Source organism: Centruroides sculpturatus, unplaced genomic scaffold (assembly GCF_000671375.1).
Source record: "Centruroides sculpturatus isolate CEXI.00-Female unplaced genomic scaffold, Cexi_2.0 scaffold1990, whole genome shotgun sequence".
Classification (NCBI taxonomy): domain Eukaryota; kingdom Metazoa; phylum Arthropoda; class Arachnida; order Scorpiones; family Buthidae; genus Centruroides; species Centruroides sculpturatus.
In genome coordinates this window covers 63188-85293 of record NW_019386132.1, presented here as the reverse complement: position 1 = coordinate 85293, position 22106 = coordinate 63188, and the positions used below count along the sequence as shown (strand labels likewise).

Genomic DNA, 22106 nt, shown 5'->3' with positions numbered 1-22106 from the left:
AATAATTTGTCATTTTTCATGTTCTCCGAACAATTATCAAACAAGCGTGTAAATGAATCTTGCTCGGAAAAAAAACACTTCTAAATATAATGCTCATGGAGATAGAAGTTAATAATTGCAGGTATAGAATAACAATAACAATTATGTTGCTATAATGGAAAGTTATTGTTAGTCGCTCCTAGGTTTGTACGGGAAAATGACGCACTTTGTACGTGAAAATTCGATATTTTAAAGGTTTATCTTGTAAAAATGATAATAAATTATTAAAAAATTTTAATTAATTGATTAAAACTTACAAATTTTGAACAGTTTATTATGATTTTAGACATATTAAATTGATTAAAATAAGATTTAAAATAGTGCGCGTTATACGCGAATAACTGACATTTTAAAGGTTTATCCAGTGAAAATTATAATAAATTATCAAACANTTCATATTTTGAAATAATAATAATTAAATTTATAATGATAACTTCCTGATTTATTTTTAAAAATTATCTAAGCAAGAATTTTTATAAATTTCAGGATTAATAAAACTGTTTGCCAGAATTCATTGTTCATTGTTAAGGTAAAACATAATTCAAGGTGAAATACATTTATTATTTTGTTTTTAAAACAAAAGTAATTGAAAAATTGTATTTTATAGCTTAGGGAAAGAAAAACTAAATTGTATATGTTATATATACAAAATGAATATTTGCGGCACCATAGCTCATTATAAAATTATGAGATAACTATAATGGAGTACACAATGCATTAGAAAGATTAGGTTTATAAACTAACTAATCTGAATCAATAGTGTTTATTATTCTTTGCAGAAACATTATGATCATAAATATAAATTAGTTTAATAATAATGAAGGAAATTTTATGCAGGTTTCATCATTTCAGTAGTTTTAGGAATTAAATTGAATATAATGTTAGAGAAATACACATTTATTTTAAATTGCATAGTAAATCAATTTAAATAAAAATTCTTAGAAGAATGTAGATCTATGCTTTAAATATTCATTTCAATTTTAGTGGATATACAAGAAAGTATTTTATTAATAATTACATCTGAAAATAAATTATTAAATATTATTTATGAATCACTACATCCTTCTCAAGGAAAGTGTATTTTTATTATGATTAGATTTTTATTTACTTAATGTTCTAAAAAAATTTTTTTTCAGTTGTTTTCTTACAGATATTGAAAATAAATATTGATAAAGTGGTTCCTGTTATAGCAAATTATATCTTATAAATAATAACTAATTATATGACTATTTTATTTAGTAATTAATTTTATTTAATTTTAATGGTTAAAAGCAAATAAAAAGATTAAAGTAAAATTAATTATTGCCACAACTATTGCAATAAAAATTTTCTTATTTTAATTAACTTTATTTATTATTAGAACTTATTAAGTTCTGTGCCATTGTATGTATTTATCATTTTGTTAAAAGAAAGTGTTGGCAATTGATAAAGTTCTGATTAAAGTTGAAGGTTTTTATTGTTATTAACTTCTAAGTTAAAATTAGGTTTTATTTTAAGCTTAATTTTTAAAAGTAGAAATTAATGTGTAATTTTATAAAAGAAAATAATTAACTTATTTATTATATTACATTATTCACTAATTTCTTGTCTGATAATTGAATTTACTGATGAATATGAGAGTCATTAAAGGATTCAAATTACATAATAAAAATAAAGATCAAACTAAGTTCAAGGATTATCAAACTAAATATGAGAAATATCAGTTGCTTTATTTTAATTAATTGAAACTGCAATAGCAGGTGGTAAATATCTTTCAGTAGCATTTTAAATGGTTTTTTATTATTATTGTAAAAATTATTTTAATTGAAAAGTTTTTAAATATTATATTTAAAAAATATAGAAAAATTTAAATAATTTTTTCAGTTTAAACTATAAATGTTTGTTAGAATTTGATTTATGTTTTATTTTATTTTTTTTCAATTTGATGTTTGTCATAACATTTAAAAAAATTGTTTATATTTTAAATTCAAAGAATTTTGTTTATTTCCTGAATACTTTATTTAAAAAAAATTTTTTTTAACATACACATGATTAAAAAAGAAAGGAAAGTTTTACAGAAACAAAAAAGCATTTGTTCTTATTATTTGAAAATTTGTATATGAACTTGTGTTATTTTTTTATTTAAACATAAGCAAATAAAAAAAAATACTGAATTATAAATTTTACTTATAATTGATTATCTAAGATTTGATTCTTTTGCATAATATTTATATGTATGCAAGTGAATGACAAATTTTACACTAAGTTTAAAGATTATACAATAAAAAGAAAAGTAAATTTGAAATTTTCTTGTATAAGATATCTATAAAGCTTGAATGGAAAATTTTAGACTTTTCCTCATAACAAATCTTAACAATTAAATGTCAGAATTATCCAAGGCAAAAATTACATAAACAATTTATAACATACAGTATTACTCTAAAACAGGAAGTACAATACAGAATCTTAAGCATTTTTTAAAATTTTTATTGCAATTTTCAATACAATTTTATGTAAAATGCAATATTAATATGTAGAAATACAATTTCATGATTTAGAACTTCTATAAATTTCTAATTGAATAATTATGTCCATTTACTATTAGATATTTTGCTGCATAAAATACATTAAGGAATATTTTACAAGAAATGAAGCATTTAATATTTCATCACTTCTATAATTTTGTTTTTAAAATTAGAATATCTTAGTAATGAAAAACTTAATAAACCATTTTTTTTTTAGTAATGGAAAAATTTTATTAGATGTAAATTGAATTAAGATATATAAGGCTTACAAAACATTTAGGAAGTATTTTAAAAATAATAAACATTCTGGGAAAATTTTTCTGAATGTTTAATATTTTTTAAAATACAATACTTCCTAAATGTTTTGTAATTTTTATATTTTGTTGTCATATTAATTTTTAAAAATATATAAGTAAACTGTTTCAATGTATATTGTGTTTTCTCAATTCTAATACACTTGTTTTTATTTTTTGAACTTTTTCTGGTCTCAAAAATTGGTGTGCACATAAGAATCGGGCACAAAATCAACTTAACACAGCCTCATATGTGTTGTTTTCTCTTCACTTCCGCTCAGAAATTTGTGTGTATTATGAAATCAGTATAGACATGGAACATATTGCTTCATGTTTATACTGTTAGTCCTCCTAGTACTTTAGTTTTAATTTTACTTTGATTTTGGAACAGTTTGGTGATCTTTAGAACTACAGCAAGCAGAGTGAATCATGTCCAGCAGACAAATCTTGTATAAAGCTGTTTTTAAGCAGAGAGTTATCTATTATGCTGAAGAATGTGTTTATAGATAGATATTTTAGTTGATACTATTTATCTGGTAAATTTCATATTTATGCACAGTGTAATGAAATCTCGCTGTTAAAACATTGATCATACAGTAATTTTGATTGTGATTTTATATTGGTATATGTGATAACAGAGCTATAAATGAATACATTCAAAAATATGGACATTGTGAAGCACTGTAAACATGAAAATAAAATGCTTTTCAAATGATGTGTTTATTACTGTTTAAATGCATTTGTTATTTGCAGCTTCATTTTCAATATAAGGTATCCATTACATAATATTTGCAAGGTAACTTTTTTGGATTTGACATACCAAAAATTGGTTGTGCTTTTGACTTGATGAACATTAGAATTGAGGAAACATAGTATATATTAATGATAATATGTAATTGCAATCCATGTAATTAATAAGTTATTAAAGTTTACTTCAGTATCAGTAAGTTTAATTAATTATATATTTTTGAAAATTTATTATTAAAATGAATGTGTCAAGAATTCTTATTAACAGTAGAAATTTAATAAAATAGAATATTTATTTAAGTAAATTAGTATGAATGTTGCTAGCAGATTAACACTTAAATTAAGATAAAGTTTTCATATTAAATATTGACTAAATAATTAAATAGACTAAAATAAAAAACAAACTTTTAAGTTACATACAAAATACCTAAAATTTGTTTTATAATTGATTTATAATGTATGTAAATATATCTTTTAATATTTACATATTAATTAATTAGTATTCTTACAGCTTATACATATATGTAATTTAATATACTGTATAAAATAATATATATTATTTTATATATTAAAAGTTTATTGTATATTATGATATAAATCTTTAGTTTTTAGTATGGTTATACATTTGAATGTAAATATTGATAAATTTTAAGCAGTTCTTAACTTTTATTGTAATATGTTGAAGTGCATAATAATCTATACTTTTTCAATATAAAACAGAAAAATCTAATAATTGTATGTAAAAAATAAAATTTTTTATTAGTTTTTTTTTCTAATTTGCATCTTTAGTTTGACAGCAAAAAATTAAAGTATAAATTCAATTTTAAAATAAATTTTCTTAGGATATTATAGTTCATAATTGTTTAAGTAAAAAAGTTTTGATTTTGTCTAAAAATTTTTATAAATTAGTCAAAATGTCATTTCTTGTTAGTCTAATTTGTAGTCTTATTNCAGTGTTTAAGGACATAGAGGTAAAAAGAATTAATATTTTAGATTGTTTAAAATATGTTATGCTTATGTCCACTTTGGACATTCTTGTGAACTAGGACTTTGTGTTTCTCTTCCCTCAGTATAACATTTCCAATTAAGATGTATTTATTGTAATGTAATATTTTTTGTTTACATATTTTAAATGTATTGTAATGTTTAAAATATTTCTTCACTATTATAAAATTTAAAAGTTCTTATTGATATTTAAATATTTATCTTTAAGTTTTTTGTTGAGTCAAAATTTCAGAATCATAAATGGATATATTTTTAATTTTCAGGAACGTATTGTTAAAGTAATTCGTCAAAAAATAGGCGGATTAGGACTGAGTATTAAGGTAGGAACAGTTACAGTTGAAAAAGAAAAATATGTAATACAATAAATATAATTTTGCAATGTAATTATTTCAAGGAATATCTTCATTTTTAGGGAGGGGCAGAAAATAAATTACCTATTTTAATTTCTAGAATATTTAGAGATCAAGCAGGTGAGATTTATAAAATAATTATTTAATATATTTTTAAATACATTTTTTTACAATTTTATTAAATCTAAATAACAATTAAAATGAAATATATTCAATATTAATATGAAAATATTTTGATGTAACTATGCACGAGTTTTGAATTTTAGATAAATGTAAATTATATAAAGTACAAAAATAACTTTTATTTTTAGACTAATTAAATTAGTACAGTATTATCAAAATAAAGTAAAATGAAATTTTGAAAATTAATTTCATATTTTCAAATTAATATTTGAATTTAATGAAGATAATTCTTTAGATATAATAATGATTACTTTTGAATGATTTAATGATGCACATTATTTTTGAAAGGATTAGACTTGATTAGTAGTCATCAGAAATATTTAGTAGATGGCTTTTATTAAGAGACAGCTTGAATTACTTTTTCTTCAGTTAACATTAAATGATCATGTTTTGAAATCATATGTAAATTAAAGAGTCATGAAATGACTCAAAATAGTTGAAACTAATTTATAACAATTTATTTTTAATTTAACAGTGCTAAAACAATATTATTTTATTACAAATTATCAAACACCTGATGCTGAGAAAAATCGTTTATTGAAGAAACATTAATGTTTTCAACCTATGATAGGCCATCTTCAGATGCTTCATATTAGGTCGAAAAGTTAATGTTTCTTCAATAAACTGTTTTTCTCAGCATTAGGTGCTCGATAATTTGTTATTTAAGGAGCTGAGTAAGATATTTGGTTATTTTATTACTTTGAAACAGTATTGAGATGCTTATATTTGTTCATAACTTATATTTTCAAAATGTTAGTTTCATTATATTTTTTCAGAATTGCAATTTATGACTATTTATTTTTTAAATATTTAAGCATGGTTTTATTGCATGTGAAAATGTATTGTAAAAATTTCTGTAAATTCTTTATGCTTTTAAAATGCTTTTGTCTCACATATTTTTATAAATTGACACTTTATTTTTATAAATTTATGTGAAAATGTTTTAAATTAAAAATTTCATATGTAACAATTGTCATTTATATAAAACTAGCAGGTAAGCCTGGCATTGCCTGGTCAAAATAAGGTACAAACATTAAGATTATTAGATTATTTTGTACTTCTAACCCTTATATTATACTAGCTTACCCGTCGCACATTGCTGCGATCTCAGAAGAAAAGAAATTTAAGCAAACTCGTTATGATAAAATTCAATTTACATTTTATCATTTTTATTGAAACTTATTATTATTATTCATTTTCATCGGGAGAANTATTCAATTAAAAAGTAATATTAATAATAACAACAACAATAAAATAAATTAGTATATAAAATTATTTTTTCCAACTTTAAAAACATGACTTATTTATATGGATGTAAGTATGGAGTAAATAACGTTAAAAATAAAAATCTTTTGGGTTGTACTTATTAACATACTTTTTTTTTATTTGATGTTACTGTCAACTGAAGATCAGTCAAACTGATCAAAAATGTTCTTAATTTTAATAAATATGTTTCTAGGATTATGAAGGTGATTTTTATTTGTATCAACACTTTTCCTAGTTACATACCACCATTTTGGATATTACATGAAATCGTAAATAAAGGATCTACTCGCTTCCAAATTGTTGGAACATTTCCAAGATTTAGTTTCTCATCATCAGCAACCACAAGAAACATTTAATTAGAACAATTTATTTATTTTTGAACATTTTCAGTTCTTTAAAATAGTATTAAGTTTATTTTCTCTTTTCTTGCTTTCTTAACTGTAGGGTTTCCTTACCCCATAAATGTATACTTGTTCCATTGTCCTTTACTGTACAAGAGCCAAGAAAATACAAATATAATCTATTGAGTTTTTGATATATCTTTGAGTCAGCATGATGGGTTTGTTCTCTTGCCTTGTGACAAGTTTAAATTATGAATTGATGAACAAGAATAATGTTGACAGATTACTGGAAGTATGGAATGCTATGGTGATGACACAGCCTTAAAAAACAGAGTTTAGTGGATATGAAATAAATAGGAAACTGGGCCTGTAAGAATGAAATCATATGTTATTTTAAGATGATTATGTAAGAAAGAATGAGTCTAAAGATGTATAATGGGAGTGAGAAACCCTAAAATTAAGAAAGCAAGAGAAGAGGAAATGAATTTAATATATATTATATATATTAAATTTAATAAAAATTAAATATATATATATTTTAATATGAATATGTTTGAAAAAATAAATTGTTCTAATTAGAGTGTTTTACTGTAAGTTATCAGCAACGACAAGAATCTATTTGGAAATGTTTTGACAATTAGAAGCAAGTAATTCCTTGATTTAAAGTTTGATGTATATTAAAGGTACATGACAAATTTGTTTTTATATGCAGAATACTTATTTATGGATATTTTATTAATTGATTAGTTTGGAGGTTTAATGTGTAGAATCAAAAAATCATTTATTTGCTTTTGTTTTTAAATGAATGATTTTCCTCTACAAATATTTGATTTGTAACAAAAAAAAAACATATAAAATTTTATCTATAATCAAATTAATATTATTTTTACTTAGATGCTTTACAATATTATTTATAAATTATTGCTTTGGTGTTAAAATTTCTAATATAATAAAACAATTCTTAATATATTAACAAAGAGAAAAATAATTTGAAAATTAAAACATTAAACCTTTTTGTGTTTTTTAAGTTGAATATTGCAATTGATTGCAAATTATTTATTAGAATATGTATATTTTTTGTTAAAATTTGGAAATTAGAATGTTAGCAGATTGCATTTGTTTAGTGAATATTTCAAATTCTATTAAAATTTGCTTTAAAATTGAAAGAACTTAGCGTTAGATGATCAGATGATGCCTCAAATTAAATGTAGTAAGAATTAAACCAAACCAAATGATGTACAGAATTTTAAAAAAAATCCAAAATAGTCGTTTATAATTTCATTTTATTGGAAATTTCAAACATTAAAAATTATTTTTATTTTTTGAAGATGTATATCAAACGATTGATAGATAACAAATGTATATTAATATATCATTGGAAAAATACCCCCTGTAACAAGGCTTAGCCTTAATGCAAATAAAAATATTTGATTGAAAAAAAAAAAATTTTAATTTTAAAAACATTTTCAAATATTTCAAATATCAAACTTTTTTATTATCATTTTTATTGGAATATATTTTATTTAATTTAAAACTTTTTATTTAAACAATTATCATCATTTATTTATTACTATTATGTATCTGTTAAAGTTTCATTAAGTAGAAAGTGGGGCATAATGTAGTCCCACATTTATGAGGTAAATTAAAAAAAACGGTATGATAATATGGAAAAAACTTTTTATTTAATCAAAGTACATGTAAAAGAGTTTTTTTGGTTTGGTTTTAAAAGTGATGTCCAAATGTTGGCCTTCATGGGCAATGTACATTTGGAGCCATTCCTTGAAGTTTTTTTCAACTCTCACCAGCATATCTGGAGGAATTTTGGCAATTTCCTTATGAATGGCTTCCTTGAGTACTTGTAGAGTTCAAGGGTTGAGATATCCCCATAAGAAAAAGTCATAGGGGCTCAAATCAGGAAAGCGAAGGGCCATTCAATGGCTTCTCGTAAAGAGATTAGTTGACCGGGGAATATCTCTGTCAAAATGGCGTGAGAATGATGGGTCGTAGGGGCTGTGGCTCCATCCTGTTGAAACCAAAACCTTGGAGTGTTGGAGACTGCTCCAACGCTCTGAGTGTGGCGATGTCTGCAGGTGTCTTCACGGATTTGGGACACCCAACTGGTTTTTTAGGATTTGCAGATCCTGTTGCCCTTAAATTTTGGACTCATTTCAAAATCGTTTTCTGATCAGGAACACTTTCCTTTGCATTTAAACAAAATCACATGCAAAAATGCCCTTGTGTTGCAGGCACAGACTCTGTGTTTATGAAAAAAGCCTCCACGATGAAGCCCCGTTGTTTATTTGTCCATTGCATGTTGACTACTGAAAACTTACTTGTTCACACCATCTAGCGGGACAATGTCATTTTTAAAACTTAACCAAAAAAAATCTATAATTCACCTCATAAATGTGTGATTCCATTATGCCCCATCCTGTATAAATTTTAAAAAATATTTTAATTTTTGCATTCTTTATTTCATAATTAAAGCTTTAATTAATTTTTAATACAGTAGAATATGCTTAATGTAACTTTGGATTTACCTATACTAATAACAACTGCTTATAACATTAGGCAGAGTAAATAAATAAGGCTATAATTACTAGAAATTGTGATTTTATTGACTTTTACAGGTTAAAAAATTAAAAAATGTAAAACTTAGATTTATTAACTGTAATTATTATTATTATTATTAATTCATCTAGCTTATAATTGAGTAAGAAATGCCAGCAATTTATACTACTGTACTAAGAACAAATAAAGATAAAAAAAATAATGTTTAAAAACACTGGTTAATATTTATAACTGATAATGTGCAATCATTATCAGTCATATGTTGAGGTTAAAGGTACAAAAATATAGGTGAAAATGCATATATATCTGAAGTTAATGACAATAAATGAATTACAGTTGATTGTAATATGTGAAATTTTGTATATTTTAACTTAAATGTTTTGAATTTGGTAATTCTGATTATGATAAATGATTAATAACAATATACATGATTATGATAAGCAGATTCTACTATAATAAAGTTAAAAGTCTGTACTAGCTGGTACGTAGATAAATTAAACACTACATACAAAATACAAAGTTTTTGGCCTCTTTTTGGGGCCTGCATCAAGCGTCAAACTATATGCATGTATTTTTGTACTATGCACCTGTATCTTCTTGTCATTATAATAATTTGTAGAATATATGTAAAATGTAACACATACATGTTAAATATTCAAAAATGAATTGATATAAAAAAGAAAACAATTTTAAAAAACATTCCAAAAATAGAATCTCTAACATTCTGTAAAGTTTGACACTTGATGCAGGCCACTAAAAGAGACTGAAGATGTTCTATTTTGTATTTAATTCAAATATATATTATTTACTGGAAGATTGTATTCATGGTATGTAGTTTAAATAAAGTTTGAGTGAAATATAGAAATTATCTTTTTCACTGTTAAACTTTTTTTTTTCTATTGAGAATTAAATCTTTAAGATTTTGTTTAATGATTTAGTAAATAAAAATATTTTCAGGTAAAAGTTGGAATGGTTATGGTCAGTGATGGGAAAAGTCGTCCTCAACCAATGCGACTTCAGTTATGTGAAAATATGTTATTGCTACAGAAAGAAGAAATTGTGAATAGTAATATTACTATTTGTCATCAAGAACCTCCAGGCGATTCTAGAGTAGGAATGTTTTATAATTAATAATGTAATAATTAATATTATGTAAAGAATAAAATATTAATTAAATAATAAATTTTAAATGTGAAGCAAGCTTTTTTTTTCTGTTTGACATTTTATTTTTCTGAGTATGTTTGGATAACTAAAGTTATCAAGGAGTAGAAAAATCTAAATGTCACTGCAAAATGTCAGCTATTGGATACAGACTTTTAAATATTTGTTTATATTCAACTAAAGTTTGTTAACATGTTTTTAACATATCTACTGTTTATACTTTACTTACTATTTATATATTATTTAAACATTTCTTGAATTCTGATGTAAATATATTACTTTAAGTGTATATAAGTATTTGTGGTATGTATGTATGTAATGTATGTATAAACTTTAATGCAGAAGAAACAAGATATATGAATGTAAGATGAATGGATTAAATATGTAATAATGGTAATAAAATATAAACTTTAAAATAATTTATAAACTAAATTTAAAATTTGTATTTGAATCTATTGTTTAAAATCCAGCAAAATTTTACATAATGATAAATAATTTTGGGTTTTTTAAACCATATTCAAGTTACACTTCTTTCAATTAATTAAAATTCATTCTATAAATTAAATTTATTATATATAAAATTTTCTTGCTGAATTTTAAAAGATTTTTTAAAAATTTTCTATAATTTTAGTAGTAATTGTTAAATATGAAGAAATAAAATTGATTCAAAATTTTAAATTATATAGTAATGCTGCCTAAGTATTATTATAAAAATTTTACCACTATATTGATCAATTTACATAAAAGACTTTTTATTAAGAAAACTACAAAATCTTTTATTTAAAATGTAATAAAGGAAGACTACAAAATCTCTAGTAGTCTCTCTTATATTTTTAATTATTAAATTTTAATGATTAGTGTTTTTGAATTTATTGTTTTATACAATTTATTTTATTGAGCTTACACACATACACAAAAATGTTATATACAAAAATACATCTGATAGGGCAAATAGTACAGTTATTGGTTATTTTGAATTTAAACGTCTTTAATAAGAGTTTTGAAAATATTGCATGGCAATATTAATAATAGTTTCTCCTGTCAGTAGGTAGCATGAAATCCTACACGTTTTACTGTTCAGTGGCAGATTTACCAGGAAGCAAAATAGGCAGCTGCTTAGGGTCTTACGTTGAGAAGAGGTTTCAAGTCTTTTATTATTATTAAACTTTTTTGAGCTTATAAAAACAATGTAATTTTTGTTGGAAAGCATCATGCAACTATTTTTAATGTTAGCAATTACAAACTGTTCAGATGAAAGGTCCTTTAGCACACTGAAGCATGTAAAAAGTATTTATATACAACATTAAAGCCAGAGAAACTGTCAGCTTAAGCATTGTTATTGAGAATGATAAATTGCAGAAATTGTCTTATGATGATGTGATTGAACAGTTTGCAGATGAGAAGATTTGGAAGTTGTAATATACATGATAAACTATGTAATAAACTGTATATTAATGATAAATGAGTTTAATTCTTCTTTCAATTTCTGCCATTCTTCTGACTTCCTCCTCCATTTTTAGTTGCAAGGGGTCTGAAAAATTTAATTTGCTCGGGGCTCCTTCAAAGCTAAATCCAGCATAGTTTGTTTTTGTGTGTGGCCAATAACTGTACAATTTTGCATTTTCATAAAACAAAGCACATTTAGGATTAAACAATTGGCATTTGTGTTTTCTAGATGTTTACAGTAGAAAGCATATAAAAAAAAATTTATTAGCAAGTTTAGTTCCCAATTTAATTTTTATCATAGAAATACATACACACACTCAAATCAAATTTACAAACTAAAATTCCTGCTATGTATAATTATATATATTATATAAAAATAATGAATCTTTTAGATTACATTTTTGTTTATATACTGTCTACTTGGACTTCATTTATTAGTAGGACTTATTATACTGGTGTAGTTTCTGATCAGATAAAAATAAAGATATTTTGTTTTGACTTTTCACTAAGATCTCCTTTATATGCTAATCAGAAACTACATCAGTATAATAAATTTGATTAATTAATAAATGAGGTATTTTTTGAGGGTTGAAGTTTGGAGTTGAAGAAACATTAACAGTATATAAACAGAAATGTAAAACAGTGTTTAAGGACATAGAGGTAAAAAGAATTAATATTTTAGATTGTTTAAAATATGTTATGCTTATGTCCACTTTGGACATTCTTGTGAACTAGGACTTTGTGTTTCTCTTCCCTCAGTATAACATTTCCAATTAAGATGTATTTATTGTAATGTAATATTTTTTGTTTACATATTTTAAATGTATTGTAATGTTTAAAATATTTCTTCACTATTATAAAATTTAAAAGTTCTTATTGATATTTAAATATTTATCTTTAAGTTTTTTGTTGAGTCAAAATTTCAGAATCATAAATGGATATATTTTTAATTTTCAGGAACGTATTGTTAAAGTAATTCGTCAAAAAATAGGCGGATTAGGACTGAGTATTAAGGTAGGAACAGTTACAGTTGAAAAAGAAAAATATGTAATACAATAAATATAATTTTGCAATGTAATTATTTCAAGGAATATCTTCATTTTTAGGGAGGGGCAGAAAATAAATTACCTATTTTAATTTCTAGAATATTTAGAGATCAAGCAGGTGAGATTTATAAAATAATTATTTAATATATTTTTAAATACATTTTTTTACAATTTTATTAAATCTAAATAACAATTAAAATGAAATATATTCAATATTAATATGAAAATATTTTGATGTAACTATGCACGAGTTTTGAATTTTAGATAAATGTAAATTATATAAAGTACAAAAATAACTTTTATTTTTAGACTAATTAAATTAGTACAGTATTATCAAAATAAAGTAAAATGAAATTTTGAAAATTAATTTCATATTTTCAAATTAATATTTGAATTTAATGAAGATAATTCTTTAGATATAATAATGATTACTTTTGAATGATTTAATGATGCACATTATTTTTGAAAGGATTAGACTTGATTAGTAGTCATCAGAAATATTTAGTAGATGGCTTTTATTAAGAGACAGCTTGAATTACTTTTTCTTCAGTTAACATTAAATGATCATGTTTTGAAATCATATGTAAATTAAAGAGTCATGAAATGACTCAAAATAGTTGAAACTAATTTATAACAATTTATTTTTAATTTAACAGTGCTAAAACAATATTATTTTATTACAAATTATCAAACACCTGATGCTGAGAAAAATCGTTTATTGAAGAAACATTAATGTTTTCAACCTATGATAGGCCATCTTCAGATGCTTCATATTAGGTCGAAAAGTTAATGTTTCTTCAATAAACTGTTTTTCTCAGCATTAGGTGCTCGATAATTTGTTATTTAAGGAGCTGAGTAAGATATTTGGTTATTTTATTACTTTGAAACAGTATTGAGATGCTTATATTTGTTCATAACTTATATTTTCAAAATGTTAGTTTCATTATATTTTTTCAGAATTGCAATTTATGACTATTTATTTTTTAAATATTTAAGCATGGTTTTATTGCATGTGAAAATGTATTGTAAAAATTTCTGTAAATTCTTTATGCTTTTAAAATGCTTTTGTCTCACATATTTTTATAAATTGACACTTTATTTTTATAAATTTATGTGAAAATGTTTTAAATTAAAAATTTCATATGTAACAATTGTCATTTATATAAAACTAGCAGGTAAGCCTGGCATTGCCTGGTCAAAATAAGGTACAAACATTAAGATTATTAGATTATTTTGTACTTCTAACCCTTATATTATACTAGCTTACCCGTCGCACATTGCTGCGATCTCAGAAGAAAAGAAATTTAAGCAAACTCGTTATGATAAAATTCAATTTACATTTTATCATTTTTATTGAAACTTATTATTATTATTCATTTTCATCGGGAGAATATTTCAAAGTGTCGTTTCAATTCTATTTATTTAGTGGAGTGCTTGTGGATACACGATATTTTTTGTTTTTCTGTCTGATGCATACACGAATAAATCAGAAGGTTTTCCGACGCATGAACAGGCCACACACAGTTGTATTGTACATGTGAGAAACACGGATTCTTTAAATTTAGCCCACATACTCACATAGATTGTTAGAAGTGCAATATTCCTCATTTTTATATATATTTTTAAATCCTTTATAATTTTGATTATTTAATTTCTCCTTCCTCTCTTCCTTGGCATGTTGTGAAATTTTTGATAGTTGGATAATAAACCGTTTTATTGTAATTTGTCTTTTTAAATTATTATGAGTCGATATTAAAATTTGGGAAAGGGGATCCTAGATCGGTAAAATAGGCGAATTTTCTCCTACAACTTCGGTTGTTGTTCGGGATACGGTTAAGGTTTTAACAAAGTTTGAGCGAATACAATTAGCAAAAAATAGTTGAAATAAAGTGATTAAACAAAAATTATTACAAATATCGTAAATAACAAATGCATATATAGAGATATTTTTGAAGGGGGGAAATGGTCTTCACAATTTGAAATCGATCGAACACACAGTGCTCGAATGCTCGTGTAAACGCGTGCCATCTATCGTAGGATAAATGTACTTCGCGGGAGTGTATTAAAAAACTTTCCGAAGTTTTATGGCAATCGTACTATGCCGTAAACCTTCGCTGGAGTATATTAAACAACTTCCCAAAGTTTCACGGCAATCGGATAAACGGTGTGGTAATGCATGAAGGACAGACACACACACACACACACACACACATTCATTTTTATATATATAGATTATAGTTTTTGATTTATATAACTACAAAGGTTATAGTGAAGATCTTAGTGATGTTCTTTCCCAACTCCATCTCGTTGAGTTGGTTTCCGTGTGTATCACGATTCGATGTAGTGATCCAGGTTCGATGGAAAGCACACCTCCACACTCAAATTGATAATATTTACAGTTTATTTACAGATTTCTATATGTAGAAGATACAAGTTCGAAAATGTAATATACATATATATATGATAACAATGCATGGTGACTAGAGGATTTGATCCCGGGATCTCGAAAATCGGGATCCCGACAACTTTTCAGTCCCAAAATTTTCAGGATTAAGTTTTCCTAATCCCGAGATTTTCGGGATTGACATCATTTTAAAAAAAAGTTGCAAAATAGACTGCACGAAGCGAAACGTTCAGTGCCAGTGCTTTTAACAGAATTGCTTGCCTATCATTNTATTTTATTTAATTTAAAACTTTTTATTTAAACAATTATCATCATTTATTTATTACTATTATGTATCTGTTAAAGTTTCATTAAGTAGAAAGTGGGGCATAATGTAGTCCCACATTTATGAGGTAAATTAAAAAAAACGGTATGATAATATGGAAAAAACTTTTTATTTAATCAAAGTACATGTAAAAGAGTTTTTTTGGTTTGGTTTTAAAAGTGATGTCCAAATGTTGGCCTTCATGGGCAATGTACATTTGGAGCCATTCCTTGAAGTTTTTTTCAACTCTCACCAGCATATCTGGAGGAATTTTGGCAATTTCCTTATGAATGGCTTCCTTGAGTACTTGTAGAGTTCAAGGGTTGAGATATCCCCATAAGAAAAAGTCATAGGGGCTCAAATCAGGAAAGCGAAGGGCCATTCAATGGCTTCTCGTAAAGAGATTAGTTGACCGGGGAATATCTCTGTCAAAATGGCGTGAGAATGATGGGTCGTAGGGGCTGTGGCTCCATCCTGTTGAAACCAAAACCTTGGAGTGTTGGAGACTGCTCCAACGCTCTGAGTGTGGCGATGTCTGCAGGTGTCTTCACGGATTTGGGACACCCAACTGGTTTTTTAGGATTTGCAGATCCTGTTGCCCTTAAATTTTGGACTCATTTCAAAATCGTTTTCTGATCAGGAACACTTTCCTTTGCATTTAAACAAAATCACATGCAAAAATGCCCTTGTGTTGCAGGCACAGACTCTGTGTTTATGAAAAAAGCCTCCACGATGAAGCCCCGTTGTTTATTTGTCCATTGCATGTTGACTACTGAAAACTTACTTGTTCACACCATCTAGCGGGACAATGTCATTTTTAAAACTTAACCAAAAAAAATCTATAATTCACCTCATAAATGTGTGATTCCATTATGCCCCATCCTGTATAAATTTTAAAAAATATTTTAATTTTTGCATTCTTTATTTCATAATTAAAGCTTTAATTAATTTTTAATACAGTAGAATATGCTTAATGTAACTTTGGATTTACCTATACTAATAACAACTGCTTATAACATTAGGCAGAGTAAATAAATAAGGCTATAATTACTAGAAATTGTGATTTTATTGACTTTTACAGGTTAAAAAATTAAAAAATGTAAAACTTAGATTTATTAACTGTAATTATTATTATTATTATTAATTCATCTAGCTTATAATTGAGTAAGAAATGCCAGCAATTTATACTACTGTACTAAGAACAAATAAAGATAAAAAAAATAATGTTTAAAAACACTGGTTAATATTTATAACTGATAATGTGCAATCATTATCAGTCATATGTTGAGGTTAAAGGTACAAAAATATAGGTGAAAATGCATATATATCTGAAGTTAATGACAATAAATGAATTACAGTTGATTGTAATATGTGAAATTTTGTATATTTTAACTTAAATGTTTTGAATTTGGTAATTCTGATTATGATAAATGATTAATAACAATATACATGATTATGATAAGCAGATTCTACTATAATAAAGTTAAAAGTCTGTACTAGCTGGTACGTAGATAAATTAAACACTACATACAAAATACAAAGTTTTTGGCCTCTTTTTGGGGCCTGCATCAAGCGTCAAACTATATGCATGTATTTTTGTACTATGCACCTGTATCTTCTTGTCATTATAATAATTTGTAGAATATATGTAAAATGTAACACATACATGTTAAATATTCAAAAATGAATTGATATAAAAAAGAAAACAATTTTAAAAAACATTCCAAAAATAGAATCTCTAACATTCTGTAAAGTTTGACACTTGATGCAGGCCACTAAAAGAGACTGAAGATGTTCTATTTTGTATTTAATTCAAATATATATTATTTACTGGAAGATTGTATTCATGGTATGTAGTTTAAATAAAGTTTGAGTGAAATATAGAAATTATCTTTTTCACTGTTAAACTTTTTTTTTTCTATTGAGAATTAAATCTTTAAGATTTTGTTTAATGATTTAGTAAATAAAAATATTTTCAGGTAAAAGTTGGAATGGTTATGGTCAGTGATGGGAAAAGTCGTCCTCAACCAATGCGACTTCAGTTATGTGAAAATATGTTATTGCTACAGAAAGAAGAAATTGTGAATAGTAATATTACTATTTGTCATCAAGAACCTCCAGGCGATTCTAGAGTAGGAATGTTTTATAATTAATAATGTAATAATTAATATTATGTAAAGAATAAAATATTAATTAAATAATAAATTTTAAATGTGAAGCAAGCTTTTTTTTTCTGTTTGACATTTTATTTTTCTGAGTATGTTTGGATAACTAAAGTTATCAAGGAGTAGAAAAATCTAAATGTCACTGCAAAATGTCAGCTATTGGATACAGACTTTTAAATATTTGTTTATATTCAACTAAAGTTTGTTAACATGTTTTTAACATATCTACTGTTTATACTTTACTTACTATTTATATATTATTTAAACATTTCTTGAATTCTGATGTAAATATATTACTTTAAGTGTATATAAGTATTTGTGGTATGTATGTATGTAATGTATGTATAAACTTTAATGCAGAAGAAACAAGATATATGAATGTAAGATGAATGGATTAAATATGTAATAATGGTAATAAAATATAAACTTTAAAATAATTTATAAACTAAATTTAAAATTTGTATTTGAATCTATTGTTTAAAATCCAGCAAAATTTTACATAATGATAAATAATTTTGGGTTTTTTAAACCATATTCAAGTTACACTTCTTTCAATTAATTAAAATTCATTCTATAAATTAAATTTATTATATATAAAATTTTCTTGCTGAATTTTAAAAGATTTTTTAAAAATTTTCTATAATTTTAGTAGTAATTGTTAAATATGAAGAAATAAAATTGATTCAAAATTTTAAATTATATAGTAATGCTGCCTAAGTATTATTATAAAAATTTTACCACTATATTGATCAATTTACATAAAAGACTTTTTATTAAGAAAACTACAAAATCTTTTATTTAAAATGTAATAAAGGAAGACTACAAAATCTCTAGTAGTCTCTCTTATATTTTTAATTATTAAATTTTAATGATTAGTGTTTTTGAATTTATTGTTTTATACAATTTATTTTATTGAGCTTACACACATACACAAAAATGTTATATACAAAAATACATCTGATAGGGCAAATAGTACAGTTATTGGTTATTTTGAATTTAAACGTCTTTAATAAGAGTTTTGAAAATATTGCATGGCAATATTAATAATAGTTTCTCCTGTCAGTAGGTAGCATGAAATCCTACACGTTTTACTGTTCAGTGGCAGATTTACCAGGAAGCAAAATAGGCAGCTGCTTAGGGTCTTACGTTGAGAAGAGGTTTCAAGTCTTTTATTATTATTAAACTTTTTTGAGCTTATAAAAACAATGTAATTTTTGTTGGAAAGCATCATGCAACTATTTTTAATGTTAGCAATTACAAACTGTTCAGATGAAAGGTCCTTTAGCACACTGAAGCATGTAAAAAGTATTTATATACAACATTAAAGCCAGAGAAACTGTCAGCTTAAGCATTGTTATTGAGAATGATAAATTGCAGAAATTGTCTTATGATGATGTGATTGAACAGTTTGCAGATGAGAAGATTTGGAAGTTGTAATATACATGATAAACTATGTAATAAACTGTATATTAATGATAAATGAGTTTAATTCTTCTTTCAATTTCTGCCATTCTTCTGACTTCCTCCTCCATTTTTAGTTGCAAGGGGTCTGAAAAATTTAATTTGCTCGGGGCTCCTTCAAAGCTAAATCCAGCATAGTTTGTTTTTGTGTGTGGCCAATAACTGTACAATTTTGCATTTTCATAAAACAAAGCACATTTAGGATTAAACAATTGGCATTTGTGTTTTCTAGATGTTTACAGTAGAAAGCATATAAAAAAAAATTTATTAGCAAGTTTAGTTCCCAATTTAATTTTTATCATAGAAATACATACACACACTCAAATCAAATTTACAAACTAAAATTCCTGCTATGTATAATTATATATATTATATAAAAATAATGAATCTTTTAGATTACATTTTTGTTTATATACTGTCTACTTGGACTTCATTTATTAGTAGGACTTATTATACTGGTGTAGTTTCTGATCAGATAAAAATAAAGATATTTTGTTTTGACTTTTCACTAAGATCTCCTTTATATGCTAATCAGAAACTACATCAGTATAATAAATTTGATTAATTAATAAATGAGGTATTTTTTGAGGGTTGAAGTTTGGAGTTGAAGAAACATTAACAGTATATAAACAGAAATGTAAAACAGTGTTTAAGGACATAGAGGTAAAAAGAATTAATATTTTAGATTGTTTAAAATATGTTATGCTTATGTCCACTTTGGACATTCTTGTGAACTAGGACTTTGTGTTTCTCTTCCCTCAGTATAACATTTCCAATTAAGATGTATTTATTGTAATGTAATATTTTTTGTTTACATATTTTAAATGTATTGTAATGTTTAAAATATTTCTTCACTATTATAAAATTTAAAAGTTCTTATTGATATTTAAATATTTATCTTTAAGTTTTTTGTTGAGTCAAAATTTCAGAATCATAAATGGATATATTTTTAATTTTCAGGAACGTATTGTTAAAGTAATTCGTCAAAAAATAGGCGGATTAGGACTGAGTATTAAGGTAGGAACAGTTACAGTTGAAAAAGAAAAATATGTAATACAATAAATATAATTTTGCAATGTAATTATTTCAAGGAATATCTTCATTTTTAGGGAGGGGCAGAAAATAAATTACCTATTTTAATTTCTAGAATATTTAGAGATCAAGCAGGTGAGATTTATAAAATAATTATTTAATATATTTTTAAATACATTTTTTTACAATTTTATTAAATCTAAATAACAATTAAAATGAAATATATTCAATATTAATATGAAAATATTTTGATGTAACTATGCACGAGTTTTGAATTTTAGATAAATGTAAATTATATAAAGTACAAAAATAACTTTTATTTTTAGACTAATTAAATTAGTACAGTATTATCAAAATAAAGTAAAATGAAATTTTGAAAATTAATTTCATATTTTCAAATTAATATTTGAATTTAATGAAGATAATTCTTTAGATATAATAATGATTACTTTTGAATGATTTAATGATGCACATTATTTTTGAAAGGATTAGACTTGATTAGTAGTCATCAGAAATATTTAGTAGATGGCTTTTATTAAGAGACAGCTTGAATTACTTTTTCTTCAGTTAACATTAAATGATCATGTTTTGAAATCATATGTAAATTAAAGAGTCATGAAATGACTCAAAATAGTTGAAACTAATTTATAACAATTTATTTTTAATTTAACAGTGCTAAAACAATATTATTTTATTACAAATTATCAAACACCTGATGCTGAGAAAAATCGTTTATTGAAGAAACATTAATGTTTTCAACCTATGATAGGCCATCTTCAGATGCTTCATATTAGGTCGAAAAGTTAATGTTTCTTCAATAAACTGTTTTTCTCAGCATTAGGTGCTCGATAATTTGTTATTTAAGGAGCTGAGTAAGATATTTGGTTATTTTATTACTTTGAAACAGTATTGAGATGCTTATATTTGTTCATAACTTATATTTTCAAAATGTTAGTTTCATTATATTTTTTCAGAATTGCAATTTATGACTATTTATTTTTTAAATATTTAAGCATGGTTTTATTGCATGTGAAAATGTATTGTAAAAATTTCTGTAAATTCTTTATGCTTTTAAAATGCTTTTGTCTCACATATTTTTATAAATTGACACTTTATTTTTATAAATTTATGTGAAAATGTTTTAAATTAAAAATTTCATATGTAACAATTGTCATTTATATAAAACTAGCAGGTAAGCCTGGCATTGCCTGGTCAAAATAAGGTACAAACATTAAGATTATTAGATTATTTTGTACTTCTAACCCTTATATTATACTAGCTTACCCGTCGCACATTGCTGCGATCTCAGAAGAAAAGAAATTTAAGCAAACTCGTTATGATAAAATTCAATTTACATTTTATCATTTTTATTGAAACTTATTATTATTATTCATTTTCATCGGGAGAATATTTCAAAGTGTCGTTTCAATTCTATTTATTTAGTGGAGTGCTTGTGGATACACGATATTTTTTGTTTTTCTGTCTGATGCATACACGAATAAATCAGAAGGTTTTCCGACGCATGAACAGGCCACACACAGTTGTATTGTACATGTGAGAAACACGGATTCTTTAAATTTAGCCCACATACTCACATAGATTGTTAGAAGTGCAATATTCCTCATTTTTATATATATTTTTAAATCCTTTATAATTTTGATTATTTAATTTCTCCTTCCTCTCTTCCTTGGCATGTTGTGAAATTTTTGATAGTTGGATAATAAACCGTTTTATTGTAATTTGTCTTTTTAAATTATTTTGAGTCGATATTAAAATTTGGAAAAGGGG

At 24.6% G+C, this 22106-nt stretch overlaps 2 protein-coding genes across 2 annotated transcripts in view; both read left to right on the top strand.

The window, feature by feature from the left end:
* Window positions 1-95: 95 nt before the first annotated feature.
* Window positions 96-13474, top strand: LOC111613747 (gamma-1-syntrophin-like). Its single transcript, XM_023355096.1, has 6 exons — window positions 96-121; window positions 508-568; window positions 10257-10409; window positions 12864-12920; window positions 13013-13070; window positions 13422-13474. Exons 1-6 carry the CDS (start codon window positions 96-98, stop codon window positions 13472-13474), a joined length of 408 nt encoding a protein of 135 aa, XP_023210864.1.
* Window positions 13475-17611: 4137 nt separating this feature from the next.
* LOC111613746 (gamma-1-syntrophin-like) overlaps window positions 17612-22106 on the top strand; it is an 8021-nt gene continuing 3526 nt past the window's right edge. The window contains exons 1-3 of the mRNA XM_023355095.1: window positions 17612-17792; window positions 20247-20303; window positions 20396-20453. Of these exons, the coding sequence (XP_023210863.1) occupies window positions 17652-17792; window positions 20247-20303; window positions 20396-20453 (256 nt within the window). The 5' untranslated portion in view covers window positions 17612-17651. The remainder of the gene's footprint in view (window positions 17793-20246; window positions 20304-20395; window positions 20454-22106) is intronic.

Excerpts from the sequence above, each read along its gene's own strand:
- LOC111613747 (XM_023355096.1), top strand. The coding sequence starts at position 96 with ATGGAGATAGAAGTTAATAATTGCAG. Across the intron at positions 569-10,256 it reads ATTCATTGTTCATTGTTAAG|GTAAAAGTTGGAATGGTTAT; the intron begins GTAAAACATAAT and ends AAATATTTTCAG. Across the intron at positions 12,921-13,012 it reads GATTAGGACTGAGTATTAAG|GGAGGGGCAGAAAATAAATT; the intron begins GTAGGAACAGTT and ends CTTCATTTTTAG.